General features: G+C 45.5%; 1 protein-coding gene across 4 annotated transcripts in view; it reads right to left on the bottom strand.

The window, feature by feature from the left end:
- The window catches only part of dph1 (diphthamide biosynthesis 1), a 68,630-nt gene that overhangs the window by 43,856 nt on the left and 5,848 nt on the right, over positions 1-18,926 (bottom strand). For all 4 annotated transcript variants that reach the window (XM_048265449.1, XM_048265448.1, XM_048265451.1 and 1 more), the window contains exon 3: positions 10,172-10,235. In XM_048265449.1, the coding sequence (XP_048121406.1) occupies positions 10,172-10,235 (64 nt within the window). The remainder of the gene's footprint in view (positions 1-10,171; positions 10,236-18,926) is intronic.

Here is an 18,926-nt window from a genome sequence, read left to right as displayed (position 1 = left end):
CCATGTGTCTCCCTCTCGTTCTTCTAGTGCAAATACACTGTGTGGCTTTGTGGTTTATGCTAGCTATGCTTGCTACACCTTAACTGTACATTACTCTTCGGACAGAGGAACATGTCTTTGCCCGAGGTATACAAGGAGTCCTATCAACTCCAGTCTCCCTAACTCATTCTAACAGGACAGTAAGAGACCTGTAAAGGTATACTGTGCTTGAACCTCCTGTGTGGTAACACACGTTTTCCATCTTGTAACACCGACTCAATCGTGTTCTTGACTTGAGGCGTCTCAACTTGCTCTGACATCGGTCAGCATACTGAAACGATGAAGCTGCACATGACAAAAAATTTTTTTTTTAAAAATGCACACGGCGCAACCAGCGGGTCGTAGACAGATGTTCCTCTAATGCCATTAGATAATCCTTTAACTCCCCTCCCGAAAGCAAGATCATTACTCTTATTTGGGCTGGTGGCTCTCATCTGTTTGTCCCTGGCATGTGTACAGACCCCCTGTGGCCCCTGGCGTTACGTAAGTGTGTCCCGCTCCCGATTCGACATCGAGCACAGGGTACGGGGACTGGGCTGTTTTTTTCGGTTGTTTTGTTTTTCGATGAGGGAACTGGAATTGTTTCACGGAATTGCGGGGACACAACCTCTGTGTAAAGCTGACGCAGCAGTCCCAACAGCGGTGAGGATCAACCCAGCTTGCGGTTTATTTAGGGGACATAGAAAAAACACCCAAAAAAAACAAATCACGCGTTTCGATTGGTAACCACAGAAAATGACTATAGCTCACAAGGCTGATGTTCGTGTGTAATTAGACTGGGAGTGGTGGTGGTTGCAGGGACAGTGAAATTTGAAGCTGAACATCAGGACAGGGCAGCGAAAGTTATGTCAAGACAAATGGGCGATGCCTGGACACACGCACATACACAAGCAAGTGAAGAAGGAAAGTGCAGACCGAGGCTAATGCTACAGAAGTAATAAGCAGTGCAGTGCAAAACAGCGCAAAAGGCCTTACATGGACAGAAACTAGGACAAACGATTTGGGTGTGACGTTGCCACTCAAAAGTAGGACATTTCCCACTTCCCAGCTACTCATGAATGCAGTATAAACCTGTGGGTGCAGTTTCCTTTCCTTCACTTGATTACCTGATCTCTCTCTCTCACACACTTATTAGAAAAGGCTGACCAACAGAGGGGTGGGGTTAGTGGCCACTGAAATGAGCTATAAAACCCTCCACCTCAACGCAATCACCCAGAGGCCCAGTCTCACACACACACACACACACACCTCTGTGCCCTGATGTGACCATCCACCTTGGAAGGTGTTTCTGCCTTCAGTTCAACAAAGGTCTTCGTGACTAAATCTCTCCAAAAGGGATGACGCTGAAACATGGGATAAGTGTGACTGCTTTGCTAGGATAGGGATGGAACAACATGGGTCTGTAGACTTGGAAGAAAAGACAGCAAGCTCAGATTCAGATTCATGTGCCTTCTCCTCATATATGCTTCTGCTTCTGATTCTCTGTTCTTCCCTCCTGCCTTTTCTTTTGATCCACCTCACTCTATTATATCTCTATCTGTCCACCTGGCCAGTTCAACCAAATGCCCTCCTGTTATGAGCCAAGGTTTGGCCTCAAGGTTTCTTTGAGTGCGAAAAATGCAATATTGCGTTTTTTGTTCCCATGCGTTGAGTGCCAAAAACGCAATATTGCATTTTTAGATTTATTTTTTAATTACAAAAATAGACACTGTACACACCTTACTGTATGTGCGATTTTGGGAACTCTATGATGAATAGAACTGAAATAGATGACAATCGAAATCTAGACATTTGATCATAACTCGGCTTTTGATGGTTGGGTCAAATCAGTGATGCATGCACGTCAGGTCAAAACCAGGCCATTCTTTTTGTGGGTTTATCACTAGGTGGCAGTCTTGCCAGGTCTTGCTAGGTCACTTCCCGGAAACTTTACAGGTAACACCTCACATTTCATGAAAGACGCTATGTCTCCATTTCTAGAAAAAAAAACACTGGGATTTTGATGAAAACTAGCCTCTGTTTAGCTTGGGATTTCTCAGGAACAGAGGCATGTAGAAATAAATAGTTTGTACAGTTTAAGTGAGAGCTTAAAGTGTCACCTTTCAAACGAGCCATGGTATGTGTCCATTAACCTGACCCTAGCCAGATGAATTTCGCGCCGCCTAGCTCCACTCATCCATCTGGAACCGATCCATTGGAATGGTGTTTCAGAAGGCTGGGCCTAATCAAAAAATGCTTGCATATGATTGAATAAGCCACTTGTCCGGCCATCTATTGACGCAAGCACTTCAACCACTCACATCGGCCAACCCCCGGACGCTGATAACAGTCTCACACGGTCGCCTCCACTACGCCACATCTATGAAACTCCCGCCCTCGTCCTGATTGGCTGAACCATAAAGTCGGTTGCAGAAATCACTCTCAATGGAAGAGGTCCCAGATGGATGTGAGTGAAGCTAGGCGGAGCTAAGCGGAACGAAATTCATCTGGCTAGGGTCAGGTTATGTGTCCATAGCTAGAACATAGAATACGCTGTGGTTCTACAAAAATCGTCAACCATGATCTAGATTGCTGGCACTCTGGGCCAAAGCTTCCGAAAACAGCACAGCATTCAAAGTGTTAAAAGAGTTGTTCCTTACCCCTATTGTGTTAGTGCTTGCACTAGGGAAGCACAGTGCCTCTGTAAAGCACCTTGAGAGCATTTCAATTGTTTTGGTACTATATAAATAAAATTGAATTGAAGACATACAAAAACAACATAAACATGTTTCTCATGATGAGACCACTGACAACCCACAGGCAAAGCCCATTTCCATCATAAGACAAGCAATCTTGCCCTGCATGTATCCAATTCCCTGCTTGCTTTCACTGCAGAAAGAATCACATTTTTAACAATCAATTGTTCACTCACAATGCATGATGTCAAAGCTATTTTCTCTACTCCCCCACAATATATGTCCCCGTCTTAATCGGCTTACAAAAAAAAGAGAAAAGAAAACCCCACCATCCATAACGCATGAGGTCTTGCTTCACCATCATTTCAAAGGCTGGTTCTTCGTCTCTTTGGGCGAGTTCCATCCTTCACCTCAGTGCTTCATCCATTGCACCCCCACCTCCCGCCCTTATTTCCTTATTCACAAACACAAGGCCAGTGATTAACCTCAAGCCTTAGGACGAGGGATGTGAAAAGGGATTGATTAGTGTGCACGCCTCCCCCGGAGTCTGAAAAGGATACACTTTAGGGTTCCTCACTCGTATGAGATGCAGGGAGAAGAACAAAAACCTGTGCAGGCAGAGCTTGCACCAGCGGTGATCATCATTATGTCGAGGGCTTTCCACACACACACACAGGTCTGATTTCCAGCGGGGGTGATGCATACAAGAGCCCCACCGGCAGCACCCCCAAAGGAGGAGAAGGAAGTCATTAAAAATAAAAAACGCCACTCAACGCTTTCAGTGTGTGTGACACACACACACACACACACACACACACACACACACACACACACACACACCTCCACCCCCACACCGACTGATCCATTATAGCTGTGGCAGTCCGAGGTTCAACCGGAGCAATAATGAAATTCCGCCCTTATTAGACAAGGCTGACCAACAGAGGGGTGGGTTTGGTGGACACTGAAATGAGCTATAAAAGCCTCCGCCTCAACGCAATCACCCAGAGGCCCAGTCAGAGACTGTGAGCGGGCATATTTCTAGACGGCACATTACGCCAATTATGACCAGCCGCACACTGACATGAATCTGTCGCCGCTGACCTTGAAGACGGACTCCAGCCTGCTGGAGTCTCCACACAGCAGAGGCCACCGCAAATATTTCTTATCGGCCGCTTAATGGCCACTTCCAGGCGGAGCAACACAATATGCTGAATTTTTTGTTTTTCCATTTTCATATATATGGGCGCAGCGGCATCTATCAAGCGGCAGCGTTCAGCTCGGAGGCACAACACAAATGCATTCGCCATGGAGGGGAGCAGCCAGCCGCTGCCGGCCTAAATGCCTTGTGTTTCGTTTGTTAGCTTCTCACTCTTTGTGTGCTATTCGTGGCACGGCGTACGACTTCACTCTCCTCCGAGCTCGACGACGGAGCAACCGTATAGTTGAGAAGAGCAATGCCGAGACTATTCGTGACAGCAGTTAAGATTTTTTTTAAAAAAAATGCACCTTTTCTCTTGCAACGGTGGTGGAAATGCGGTGCTTAACTGGGATGTTCAAGGCGTCTTTCTGCCAATAGAAAAGCCTTATCTGCCGCAGTGACACCACCACAGTTGTGTCTGTATTTAGACTGAAGGAAGAGCTTCAGCTTGTGATATACAACACCCAGCTACACATCAGAGGTTGCTATCCCTCTGTGAGCCCACAGGAGGGGGAAATTGAGAGAGTGTATGTGTGTGCCTATTTGATGTGTTGTTGTATTAGTCTGTGTGTGTGTGTGTGTGTGTGTGTGTGTGTGTGTGTGTGTGTGTGTGTGTGTGTGTATATATATATTATATATATATATATATTTGAGTCTGTGAGAATGGAACAGGAGGCAACAGGTGTGTGACTCTTGCCTTTACACCTCGGGGTGTCACTTCCCAGCATAATTTTCAAAGACTTCAAACCTACTCAAAATAGCTGGACACCTTTGACCCTCACGACCCCTGACCTGTCTCTCAGCACCACTCACTGCTCCGCCTCAAGAGCCGCCATCTTGCTCTCCCTTGGTTAAGATTGGATTACTGCAATACACCTAGGCAGGTATTTAATTCAAGTAAGGTTTTTTTTTTAAACACAAATAGCCATAATTTTTCCATGAGCTCACATCAAACGGATATCTTTTCATAAAAGGCTTTTATGCACTTAGGTCAAGTAAGAATTTCACTGAACTTGTACTCCAGTAATGATTAATTTCCTGCTCTCCATTAGCTGTGCACTCTAAATATATGTCGCATGCTGTGATGAGCCCAGGTGAAAAGGTCTGCCTGCCCCTAAAGCACCATCACCACCCGCTCCTCAGAATGAACCCCTCCAGCCCCAACCCGGTTGGCATGGAAGCGGCATGGCACAGGTGGGTTGATTGGAGAGGTGGTGGGAGAGCTTGTTAGTCAGAAAACTTGGCAGTGCCAGCGTCTCCCGCATCCTCTCAATGACTCAATGAGCCCGCATGCTCAGCCTGGTCCTGCGTGTGTGTATTTGTGTGCGTGTGTGTGTGTGTGTGTGTGTGTGAGAGAGAGAAATGTGAGGGCGAGAGAGAGATAGATAGAGAGAGAGAGGGAAAGAAAGAGAGAGAGAGAGACTCAAGAGTGCACAAGGGGGGACAGAAGGTGTAAAGAGAGACCCAGTCGCACCTGTCAAACCCAGACTCCCACTACCTACAGTTCAGCTGTGCAGTGTGAGCAGGCAGCTGAAGACCCCTGCCAGCACCAGCATGGTGTCCCAGCCAAGTCCAGTAGAGGGCTTTAACAGAAGCCCGGGGTGACAAAGTGCATGTGAGTGTGAGCGCGAGTGTGTAGGCCTATGTGTGTGTGTGAAATCTTGCTCTGAGACATCCCTGGGCTCTGTCCAACCTGACAGAACTCACTGAAGTCATTCAGAACAATCTGTGCTGTGGACGCCTCAGATTTCATCACAGTGCTATTTGAGCTATTTCATGACAAATCCACAGTGTCTTTCACTGACAACCCATCATGGCCGCAGTGTAGTTTTATTAATAGCTCTTCTGTTTCTAAGGGCCAAAATAAAGCATTACAAAAAAAAAGGGATGGTTAATGGCCCCAGGCTGTGCTTACTTTGAGGGCAAGATGAGGAGGAACGGCATTCATATTCTCAGTCACGTTTTAATGGAACATTATCTGTGAACCCAAATCCTGAGTGACAGGGGCCACTGTGGGTAACCGCCCTCTCGTCTCGCTCAGGGATTTCAACCTCACCTCTTTAAGTCGTTCCAACCGTCCCGACCGAGAGCTGAATTGAAGAAAATATATTTTTTCCCCTTTAAAATAAAAGTACATCTTTTTCTAAATGGTGCCCAGACAAACAAAGAAAGCTACAGCTAGTACGGCATCAAAGCCTTTGATGCATATGGCGTGTTGTCAAACTCATTGTGAGTTGCTTCTTTTTAACAAAGGCAGTGCACTGGCTACATGCTGCAACTGTGCATTTGTTTGAAGACATCTAAGGGAGATTACAAAGAACAGGAGAAATATACAGCAGCAAGGAGTGAACACTTTTCCACGAGACAAAACAGACAACTGATACACCCCATTTGGTCCTCTGCACCAGACATCAATACAACTAATCAGCCGTTTGACACTATCTGAGGAAATGACCAATGTTGCTCACTCACCTCAGTGACCAGGAACAAAGAATGATGACAGACAACATCTGTGCATCAAAACTCCACTGCTATGTGAGATTTAGGCTGCAATAAATCTGTGTTTTCAATCATGAGGCATCTGGCATGTGATGGCACTTACTACTGGAGTATGGGGCCACACTGTGAGGCCATATCAGCCAATGGGAGCTGCTGTTTGCTCTTCGCACTCAGGTGTCCACATCTGGGTCATCGAAGGAGGACTCTAGGTGTGTTGTGTGACCTGGATGTCTTTGTGCAAGTGTTCATAAACCTGTGTGCAGGTGAACGTCTCTGGTGGCAACTGGTGTGTGTGTGTGTGTGTGGATAATATTAATTTATGGTTATTTGTTTGTGTACGTGTTACGTGATAGTATATGCACAGAGTTTGTGTGTGTGTGTGTGTGTGTGTGTGTTTAGAATGTGTCTGCATAGTCATCTGAAGAGGCTGCACTTTTAAGTGAGATTTAGCCCAGTGAGTGTGAGGCTGTACACACACACACACACACACACACACACACACCTGTGAGTCAGTGTGAGTGTGTGTGTGTGTGTGTGTGTGTGTGTGTGTGTGTGATTGCGAGCACGTATCAGCGCCGTTATTAACCATGGCTCAGCTGTAATTTGGAGCAGCTTGCTCTCATTAGAGATTAAACACTCATCCTCCTCAATCGCCTTACACTCTGGCCAGCTTATGGTCTCCAGATACAGATAGGCATCACCAGTCAGAGGCCATTTCAGTGATAGCCGGTCCAAACGAGAGAGAGAGAGAGAGAGAGAGAGAGAGAGAGAGAGAGAGCGAGAGTGCCCGCACAGAAGGACGTGCTGCTATCTGCCAACGAGGCACTGATGACAGAAGAGGAGAAAACACAGCTGGAGGTGATTGGAGGTCAAACATACATTATCATGGTCTCTCTCTCACTCTCTCTCTCGTTCACGCTCACACACACACACACATACACACACAGGATATTGCCAGCCTAATCCTCCAGACCAACCACCATTCCATTTGAGTGCCTGCTGAACTGGACCGTGGATTGGTACAGGCTACCAACAGCTTGACACACACAAACACCCTCGTCTGATCCGGGAACATCCCTGAATGACTTCACTGTGTGTGTGTGTGTGTGTGTGTGTGTCTTTGTAGGTCAGTGTAGGTCTGTGTGTGTGTGTGTGTGTGTGTGTGTGTGTGTGTGTGTGTGTGTGTGTGTGTGTGTGTGTGTGTGTGTAAGCCTGTATGTGTTCAGTGTGTGGCGCGGTGTCCGGCTGGCACCTTGGCGCACCACTGCTGTGCTTCATATGCTCCGACGCAGCCTTCATTATGTTCTCCTCGGGGCTCTTGAACTTCCTCGGCCCCTTCCTCTCCCAACGCAGACCTCAGCAGCCACACGGAGCGAGGGAACAAAAGTGTGGCGGAGGACAGGCAGAGGGTGGATGGAGAGAGCTGGGAAGGGGTGAGGAAGGTGGGGGGGTGTCTGGAGGAAGAGGAAGAAGTACGAACTGCGGAGGTGTCATGTGGGGATAGGGGCTTGAGGAAAGCAATTAGCGACCTGTAATTGCTCTCATTACTGGATAGAGATGCGCTAAAGGAAGGGGGGGCGCGATGCGGTGCGGTCGGACCTGGACGTGTTGTGCTGATCTCAGGACATGGAGGTGGGGTGTGTGGGTGTGTGTGGGGGGTGGGGGTGGAAGAGAGTTGTGTCTCTATGGCTGATAGCGGTAATGCACGCCGATAAGAGTGGGGGCACTATCGGTCACCGCTGTGTGTGCCTGTCACCAAACACACATACACACACACACGCGAGCCGGAGAGGGGGACAGAGATAGAGGGAGGCAGAGGAAAGGAGAGAGAGAGTGGTAGAGAAAGAGAGAGATAAAGAGAGAGTGGTAGAGAGAGAGACAGAGAGAGAGAGATGTAGAGATTTTAGGGGGGGAGCAGCAGCTGTTTGGAGAGGAAGCCGAGGAATACGGCTGAAGATGAATAGATCACTGCAGACAGGTGAAAGAGAAAAAGAGAGACGACAGGGGAAAAAAAGAGAGGAAGAGAGAAAACCAGACCAAAGATAGTCAGTGCAGAGTTCAAACACTAACAACAGAGGTGGAGGAACAAGAGTTGGAGACAGGCCCACACTGTGAGCAAGCATATGAGAGAGAGAGAGAGAGAGAGAGAGAGAGAGAGAGAGAGAGAACTACAGAGAGGAGAGAAGGGGAAACAAAACAAAACACCATAAAAGACAGACTGGGAAAAGCAGAGACAGGGAGACGGGAGGTGGCGGGAGACGGGAGGTGGCGGGAGACGTGCCGTGCCGTGCTGTCGGGAGCTGCCACGCCGTGTCAGGGCCCAGTCGAGCGTGCAGGACAGCAAGCGCTCCCCGGACCCTCACACTAGCCCCAGCACCAGATAGGCCTGATGGCTGCCCACCTCACTGAGAGCCAGAGGCAGAGCAGAGTGATTTGGGGGGGGGTTATTGGGGTACCTGCGTGTAAGTGAGTGTGACACCCTGCCCCTCCCCACCAGACCCTGTTAGCACAACACAGGCAGCCATGATCGTAGATGTGCTTACACTACAGAAAGAAAAAGGTGAAGAGTCTTTTCAAAAAACCAGGAGAGCTGCATCCCGAGAGAGAGAGAGAAATGGGAAAAAGTTAGAGAAAGAGAGAGACTAGAGAGAGAGAGAGAGAGAGAGAGAGAGAGAGAGAGAGAGAGAGAGAGATACCGCAAGAGAAAGAAAATACATTTAGAGTAAGAGGAGCATGATTTATGAGAAGAGAGGATACAAACCCAAGCGAACACAAAAGGGGAGTGTAGAGTCTCTTGTAGGATGCTCACCTACATACAGCCTTAGTTTTGCCCAGTCCTCCCTGCCCTCCCCACACACAGAATCTCAATGTGCGCTCAGACACACACGGATCTGGTGCAGTCTTCTGTGTGCTTCCAAATGTGTTAAATTATAAAGAGTGTTGCATGAACAGACTGGAGGAGGGCTGAAGACATGAGTGGCACGGAGTGCGTCATTACAGACGGCACCATGCTGTCATGTGCCACTCAGAGTGAGGTGTGTGTGTGTGTGTGTGTGTGTATGTATGTATATATGAGGGTGAAAAAGAATCAATGTATGTGCGAATGTGGTGTGGTTTGGTGTGGAGAATGTATGTGTGTGTGTGTGTGTGTGTGTGTGTGTGTAGGAATGTGTTTGCCTGCAATATGGCTCAGGCAGACAGCAACAAAATGCAATTAAGAAGAATAATGGTATTTGCCCTCTTCCAGTGGGTGACACGTGGGACGCTGATAGCCAGTGTGTGTGTGTGTGTGAGAGGGATCACATTTAATTTTTTCGGTGGGGCCTGCAGTGATGAGGCGGGTTGGGTACCAGTGATAAGGTTTTGTATGTTTAATGAGTGCCCTGCTCCCCAGTCCCCCTCCAAACCCACCATACAACCCATCACCCCCTTCAAGCCCCCAACAATCTGACTGAGTCACTGACACTCACTCGCTGGGGCTTGACTTTGCCAAGGACACCTACGTTTCAAGCCCAGGTCGCACATTCAAATCCATTCAAGCAAGTTGGCCGTGACGGTTTGCTAGCTTTCTTGTTAGAAGAGTTGTGTGAGAGGGTGTTCATCTCGGAGTGTCTAGGCAGAACGTGAGTGAGTGGAGTGTGCCGTGTGTCTCCAGGTGTGTGTGGTGCTTGTGGTGTTGTCTATTTGTTTGGGTTTTTTTAGACCATATAATCAATACATGTTTCTGCTTGACAAGTTGTGTCTGTAAGGAGTGCCATACCTTTCAATGATGTCGGCGATCACACAGGCAAACATCTGAAGCCCCTCTGGTAACTGCAGGGCCACTGCAGAGATAGAGAGAGAGTGGTAGACAGAGCGAGAGAGAGAGAGAGAGAGAGAGAGAGAAAGAGAGACAGAGAGAGGGAGAGTGGTAGATAGAGCGAGAAAGAGAGAGAGCGAGAGAAGGAAAGAAAGAAAGGGTAGAAAAGGAGAACAGATCAGTGTAACCTGTGCTTGATTGACCGGCCCTGTGACGGACAGCTCTGGACTCCTTTAATACACCTGCCAGACAGGGCGAGCAAAGCTGGCAGCTTAGCGGCATAGCACAATGTTTGATCTTTATTTCACACAAGGTTGTAGCCTACGCCTCGAAAGACCTGAAAGGCCAGGAGCTGCAGACAGCCAGTACAAAAAGAAGCAAATTCAAACAGCTGTACAATAGAGACCATCTCTCTTTCCTGCTAGATCAGTCCATATGTTTGCGATGGCCCTATAACGGCCCAACAAGCACGTGTATTGTATCACCATTCCAATAGCCTGATGGGCTGACGGAGGACCTTACATCCTCAAGTTCCCCTATTCATGTCCCATCCATGGCACTCGCCGCAAACTAGAGGAGCGCTTCAAGGAGACAGACGGTCTAAGACAACAATAAGGGCCGACATACCACTCTTCATTTTCCCCCCTCGGCCCCGTCACAAAAGACCCAAGGTCACTCCAGGAGAGTGGTTCGAGTGACAGAGAAAGGGCTGTAAAACAAACGATGGCGGAGCAACGGCAGGAGAAGAATGGAGACGGATGGCTGGGGCAGTTTTTCGGAGCGGGATGCGCCATGACAGCACGGATGGCTGATCAATCAGAGGCGCTATAATGAAGACGCTGACTCACGCGGCATCAGACCCAGACCATGCTGCACAACAAGAGGCCATCACACAGAGACAGACAGACAAAAAAAAAAAACCCACACAACTAGGACTTTATCATTCAACATTACTGCATGCAATGTGAACACAAAAACGCAGAAGTGACACAAAAATCATAACCATATTTAGAACAATTACCTACACTGGTTAACTACAGCAACTGAAATAAAAATTGAAACATTTTCTCAATGAGGGGGAAAGGGGTGATTTATACGTTGGCCCAATTCATGTTGTTTTTATCTTCACAGGGAATAAGGAACATGTATCCCATTTGGCATTTTGATCAGATAGAGAGGGATACAATGATTATCTCTATGACGACTTTGTCGAGTCACATGATGACTGACACCAGAGGATGAGATGTGGAGATGAGAGCAGCAGCAACAACTTAGGAGACAGAAGTGCGAGTGTGGGCATATCACACAAATCTCACAGTGTGAAAAAGCGCGAGTCTCCGGAGAGGATTTATCCAACGACAAACCCCCACCACAGAGCAAGACACACGCACACACACAGCCAGGAAGGCTCTTTATGAGGAAATGGCAAGTTTCAAAGTATCCTGCATCATGCTGATGCACATCCAATGCATCCACATGGACTACAAATCGGCAGCGATCTGTCAGATGAGTGACAAGTAAGCAGAGCTGAACTCACAACAACATTTGACAGATGCTTAAAACTGTTTTAATTTAATTTTCTGAAAAGAAGCCCACTTACTTGCCATGCAAACACCATTCATTACACAGTGGATCATTCCATTGTTTGAGGAGAAATTAATCTTATTGCGTGTGTGTGTGTATGTATGTGTATGTATGTGTGTGTGTGTGTGTGTGTGTGCGTGTGTGTGTGTGTGTGTGTGTGTGTGTGTGTGTGTGTGTGTGTGTGTGTGTGTGCGTGTGTGTGAGTGTGTGAGTGAAAGAACATTTCTGTGTATGTGCATACAGCACATGAATTCACATCAATCTCAGGGCAGCATCTGAGAAGCTGTCGTCTTGGAAACAGACCGATGGTCTTATTGCTGGCACAGTAACGTGCTGTGTAGGGCGATGATTGAAACACTTAGTGAATAACAGGCAGCCATTGCAATCAGTCTCTAACAGGAATACAGAATGGACTGTGATCATCCACTAATAGGCCATCATTATGCTTGAGAAGAATGTCACAACCCTAGGTAGGTCCAGGTAAAAGGCCAAGATACTTCAGGAGAATGTCACAATCCTAGCTAGCTTCAGCATCACATTCAACTGCTTTATTATTTGTTTCATAGTATTAGACAGACATAACCATCCATTGGTTATTATTTAGGATAAAGACAGCCATACATATAGCCATACACTGGTTATTATTAACTAACAATATTAATTAAATGAATATAAGGCATGATCATATGATGTATAATATATAACGAATAATGAATATGATGCTGAATCTGAAAGCAATGCAAAGGCTTACGACAACCGCTGCTTGACCTTCACAACAGTGTTACCTTTATCTGCCTCTGTAACCATAACAGTATTAATTGTAGGCGTGTACCTACAGTATTTAAACCAAAAGTCAAAGACCACACTGGCACTCCTGTAAGTGCTTTTGTCTGTGAGGCTCAGCTTTTGACACCTAAATGAGCCTGGGTTATTGGGGACAAAGAGAGGCGGCCCGCTAGAATTTCTTCTAACCGCAGACTGGGGGCCACCCATTTATTAACTGCTCGGCCCGGCTAAATAGGCAGCAGCTGGGAGGACTAGGCAATAAAGCATTAGAGAAAACAAGCAATCCGTCTGGGACAAGGAGGGAAGTTAGGGGTGGCCGTGAGGAAGTGATGGATGGAGAGGCGGAAAGGCATGCGATGGGGGTGGTGTGTGTGTGTGTGTGTGTGTGTGTGAGAAAGAGAGTGTGAGAGAGTGTGTGTGTCCATCCGTGCATGTGTGTCCATCCGTACGTGTGTGTGTGTGTGTGTGTGTGTGTGTGTGTGTGTGTGTGTGTGTGTGTGTGTGTGTGTCTCTCTCTGATGAAACGCTAAAGGATTGGCCTCCTTTAGCGCAGACAGACACAGACAGGTCATTACCTGGGAAAGGGCGAGTTTATTAACAGTAAAAGGTTACTGAGCTCACCGGAGCCTTGGCTGACAAATCGCTCCATCCATCCATCCAGTCGGTGAACGACAAGCTCCCGGAGTAAAGAGCAGGCCGGCCTCTGAGTATACACCCATTTGTAAGCCGCAGGAGCATAAATGTCATAAGAGCACGAATGAATGCCAACGCTTCAGATTATCTGAGACGAGGCAGATGTGTGCGAGTGTGTGAATAGGCTGTAACTCACACACATACATTGCACACACACACACACGTGCTTCATTTGAGCTGCAGCCAGGTGCCTCTACATTTAAAGAACATATGATGCAGACTAATGCAACGTCCGTTTTAGTCAGTGCTGGGGTGAGTGGTGAGTACTAACCGGTCCCTAAAAATCCCTCTGAACAAGAGAAAACTCTCTACCATTCACTGTTAGAAATAAATTAAACCCTTCCATAATTACTAAAAAACATTTGGAACATAAAACTTTGAGAGTAATTTCCGTACTGTAGCTGATAGAACTTGCACTCCACAAAGCTGAGAAGCTGCTAAGTCTGAGGTGTTCCAGGGAAGAAAGTGTGTTAACAATGCTAGTGGTGTGGAGACGTTCAATGTCTGCCTGCATGAAAGGGACCCTGATTTGGTTCATTTGGAAGGGATGATTAGGCGGGTAAAATCTCGGAGAAAATGGAATCAATGCCAACAATGAGCTGGATCAAGGAACGGGAACAATTATGTGTCACGGAGGAAGAGTCTGGCACCGACTGCCAAGAAAAGGATTCAGATTAAGACAGCTTTGATGAGAGATACCCTGTGTGGTGCATTTAGGCTTCATTATCGCAAAAGATCTAAGGCTCAGTAACAAAAAAAGAGAGGGAGAGAGAGAATAAATCCTATCTGAAGCCTGCCCATAACTTGCAATAGTGGGATAGAGAAGATAAGACCACAGACTTGCTCACAGACTACTCGATCAATCTCTGCACAATCCCAGGGTGAAATATCTCCCTGCTTAATCTTGAGAATTATGTCAGTTAAGAATTCCCATTCGAAGGCAAATTGATGATGTCTGATCGAGCACTCTGTGAAAAGTGTTCAGACATAGAGGTGCACGTTTGGTAAATGTAATATGCCAATAACAGCATAACTAATGTGTAGTAGAGGCAGTAGGAGCCACAATTCTCTGTCAGCCCCCAAACAAACAAGCTAACACAAATCACACCAACTTTTTGCTTGACTAAAATTAGACATGGAGTGGCTACAGGGTGACTCAGACAAAGCAACAGAAGAAGGCAGAGGGAGAGAAAGAGAGAACCACATGGAGAGTGGCAGAGTCACTCAAAGCTAGAGTGGGGAGGGAGAAGGGTGGTGTGTGTGTGTGTGTGTGTGTGTGTGTGGTGAGGGTGCTGTGCAGTCGATAAGGTGATCCTTGACCTTGCAGCCCAGTGAGACCTCAGGCTTGCTCTAATGAAATCACACAGTCCCAAAAACAAGCGGGGTAAAAAGCAGCCTTTCCTCTCCCCACCTTCCCTGAGGAGCCCTAGAAACACACACAGCCAGGACAGAATTCTCCCCACAAACCACCTGCTGAAGCACACCCCCGATAAAACACTTGTTTGTTGTCGTTGGTATCAATAGGAAGTCAGAAATTTGGCAGATTATCCAGCTTGGCTATTTGCTGGTGGCATGTTGACAAAATATTGGCACAGCATCCAAAACCGTGGAAATGCCCTTGGTTCTCGCTCCTGCTCAGCTACGTAAAATTATATTACCACTGGTACATTAACAACACTGCTGTTGTGAACCAGGTACAATTTTTTTCATTAGAGTTAGAGTGTGTGATGGTATGAAAACTGACTCAGTCAACACATTGTTACTTATCTGTTGGTGTGGATCATGAAAATTCAAATGTGTGAGTGAGAAGGCCAAAGATTGTGGCAATGACACATACAACCTGTTACGACATTTAGAATATCCTAGGTGACCATTCACCAAGGAAAGGTACACTAAATGCTGATCAAAAATAAAAGACAATACACTGCAGAGAATGCTGCAGAATTTTTGGACACCGTAGGGGGTAACAGCACATACTACCCATAAGCTATGCTTAATATTTCCACTTGAGGTTTGCTTTTATAGGCATCTACTTTTGGTATCATCTTCAAATTCCCTTTGATGGTATAGTATATGATCATGTGAAGGACAGATGTGTCATTGCAAATCATAACTATAAAACCAAAGGGCATTAGTTAGCAACCTGACAAGATTGTATCAGAGTGCAATGTGATGTTGCTAATGTTTGCAATGCAATTTTGGGTAGTGAGCTTCCTAGTTTTAGACTCAAATTTCTCACCGCTACAGTGATAATATTAATCATACAACCTTTGGGTTATTTTAACTAATACCAAAATAACACCACTTAAATCGTACAAGCCTATGTTGAATGTGAAGCATTAAGAATTAATTTCAGAGCTAATGAGTAACGGCGAATGTGTTTACTACATCATTAGTGTATAATTGGGTTGGGATAAGCGGAGAATTGTCTGTGTTCTTTGCACAATAAGGACACTGACAAGTTCAGAGTTTTTTCTTCACAAATGGTCATCGATTGTTTTTAACTATAGATTTCCCATGTTCCTTGTTTTCATTGCATGACCTTTGAATCAGGATCATTTCTCTCTCCCTTGTCAAAGTCCATCTTGTTTCCCCAATTTTGCCTTGTGCCCATATCCAAACTAATGAGGTTGACTCATCTGTAGGCTATGCTGTGTGCTAAGCAGTTGGGTGACCTTCATTGGAGGGTGTTACATTGTATAGCTACAATTAAGCGGATTTCTAGGTTTCTTATGGCTGTGTCAACCTTTTGTCCTTTCTACAATATTACTGATAAAGTGTTTCACTTGTTTTTGTGAATGTGAATTAGTGGAACTGTGTTGTTGAAGTTGGGGTTTGTGTTTTTAAAAACTGTAATTTTATTTAGTGGTAGGTATAGGCTGGCGGGCCGCAACCAATACAGTATATGATGGCTTTTAACTTTTTATTGGGGCAGGTGATGTTAGTGATTCTATATCCCACATGGCTAAACATGATGGTCAGGACTTTAATATGACATCCATGTTTAAGGCTAGGTCTAAATTATGTCGGATACAAATGTACAAGCCCCTGTTCCCTTCCCTGATTCGTTGTGCTCGTTTCACGTGATGATGTGCTAACCTGTTGGGTGGAGGCAACCTGATGACACACCCTTGACAATTTTGCGGGCACCCCCTAACTGCAAAAATGATTAGACAGTAGATTTTTTTCTGTTTTCTTTAACCACACAGCCAGTCATATTCTTCATATTACATTTATTTATCAAAATTGATTTACCAGTGAGGAACAACATTCAAGCTACAATGTAATAGGAGACCTAAAGATGTAGTAAGAGTAAACAATAAGAACTCACTACAAAGACACAAGAAAAAAAAACAGATAATAGTGCGGAAGATTTAGGTAGAGTGACTAGAGGATAGAAGCAGCTGCAGTGCAAAATTCTGATGCAGAGGACAGTGAGATTTGTCTCAAATCAAAACAGCAAGCAGCACAGTAATGCATGTTGGTATAACCCTGGGGTGTCAAAGATCCGAACACCAGCAGATTTCATATGCCCCCCCCCCCCCCCCCAATCAACCTACCACTACAAACCATCCCTATTACATTATGTTGGAGCAGCCTTATACTCTTTATGCTGGTGAAAAAGAGAAGGTCATTCCATGTCAAATCAGATAAGGTTGTTGCTGCACAGCCTCTTTTGTTCAAACCTTCATCTACTTCAAAAATGGGTCCCATAACCAAGGCCTGTAAAATATTTCTGTTCAAAATCCTATGTCTTAATATTATTTTCAGCCCTTGAAATTACTTTTACAGCCTGAAAATCACATTATCTGGGAAGCAATGTTTTGCCATTAACATAATGGATGGGGCAGCCGTGGCCTACTGGTTAGGCAGGCCTTTATTTCTAAGTTTTATTGTGAGGCATGCGTTTCGTTTGGAGCGGCATACCAGCGGTAGGCTATCAAAAGCATACGATTTTCGGTTTGGCCTGGGATTTAATTTACTTTTGGACTGTTTGATTATATTGCTAAATGTTGGGACTGATAGGCACTGAAATCTGGGGGGTATTTGATGGCTCACTATTATGTTTCATGTAGTTCAAGGAATGTCGGGATTTCCACCCGCTGTGTTTATTGCGAGACAGGTAGTTGCTTTAATTAATTCATTGAAAGTGCGCTGTGCTGGAATGGAAACCTTATTGAGTATAGCCAAGTAGGCCTAGCCTATGCTAATTATGCATGATTTAGCCTACTTTTTCAAATGTATTTATTAAATTCGTAGGCTGGAATGCCTCGCGGCAAATTGCGTTTAAATGTAGTGGCTTCATCCTCTGGCAAGCTCAGAAGGGGACGGCAAGCGACTGGTGGCTTGAGAGCGAAGTGAAGGACAACGACTTTTCATTGGCAACAAACCAACCAACAATATTAAATATTAAGAAGAGCTCTTTAATTTCATTGAGTTAAATCTAAACAATCCCTTTTAGTGCTTGTGGACTGATATACAGAAGGCTACTGGCAATTGTCATCCCGGCCATAATTTGAGGATTTACGGGTAGGATATGCCTCCGAATCGTGTGATGCGTCCGAACAGCAGCATCTGGTGGTTGAATGTCATCGCACTACCCATCATCGCTCGCCAAACATTCTAATCAAAATTGTAAATCTTACATAAAAGTATAAAACAATCTAAACTTCATTCACTCTCCGTGTATAGATCAAGACAGACTTGCGGAACAGGCTGCAGGGCAACGGTCTGACAGTCTGCATGGAAATAAGCATAAATGGTCCGACCTTGTAAAAGAGTGCAATTACCAAAGGGCCCTTGTTGCTTTGCACTTTCTCTAGCCCCCCGGATGGCAAAGCCCACCCTACCACCTTGACTAACTCATTTTCATCTGCAATGAAACCAAGTAAGTAAGTGTATTTGTGTATGAATGAAACATGGTACCACTGCCACTTTATACACAAAACAGACTGAGCTGAGAGCTATTCCCACATTGATTTTCGTGTTCATACTAGCTACTATCTTCATGTGCATTTGACCATGAGGTCTCATTCCAACAAATTCGGGCCACTGCCTAATACGAGTCTGACACCTATAACCCCTCAACATCTGTATATTTGTAGCAGTATGTCTGTTTGGATAAGAAGTCTTATTTCTCCACTTTGTGAACACTAACACTCTCCTACCATTCTGCACACACTAACACTTTTTTTAACACTTTTGCCTCCCTATTATCCTGTCATTGAAAAGCAGAATGCTCGTGTATGCCGGTATCTAGCAGCTCTTTGGACACCTGGTTGACAGACACAGTTCACCGCAGTACACCAATCAGCTTATCTCCCAATATAATGCAGCAACCCCCCTCACCCACCCACACAATTAATATACTGTAGCGTCAGTGGTATAGAGGGAGAGCAGCTTCACAGAAGAGAACTTCTGATGGCAAATTTGAGGAAAAGTTGGTAAACCACCATTCTTACCTAATTTGAGGATGCTGACTCAGAATATTTTGTTTACCAAGCTCGAGTTCTAAGCCACATAATCAGCATTTTAACATAAAATAGTGATTATTTTTGCTTATTTTTCCCTAAATTGGGTTGATTTCAAAAGTAATCATTAAAACCAAATAAAAGTGTTCTCTAAATACATGTTTGAGCATTAAAGAAGCCAT

Source organism: Alosa alosa, chromosome 15, assembly GCF_017589495.1.
Source record: "Alosa alosa isolate M-15738 ecotype Scorff River chromosome 15, AALO_Geno_1.1, whole genome shotgun sequence".
NCBI classification, from domain to species: domain Eukaryota; kingdom Metazoa; phylum Chordata; class Actinopteri; order Clupeiformes; family Clupeidae; genus Alosa; species Alosa alosa.
The sequence above is the reverse complement of the archived record's forward strand: the minus strand, read 5'-3'. Positions and strand labels throughout refer to the sequence as shown.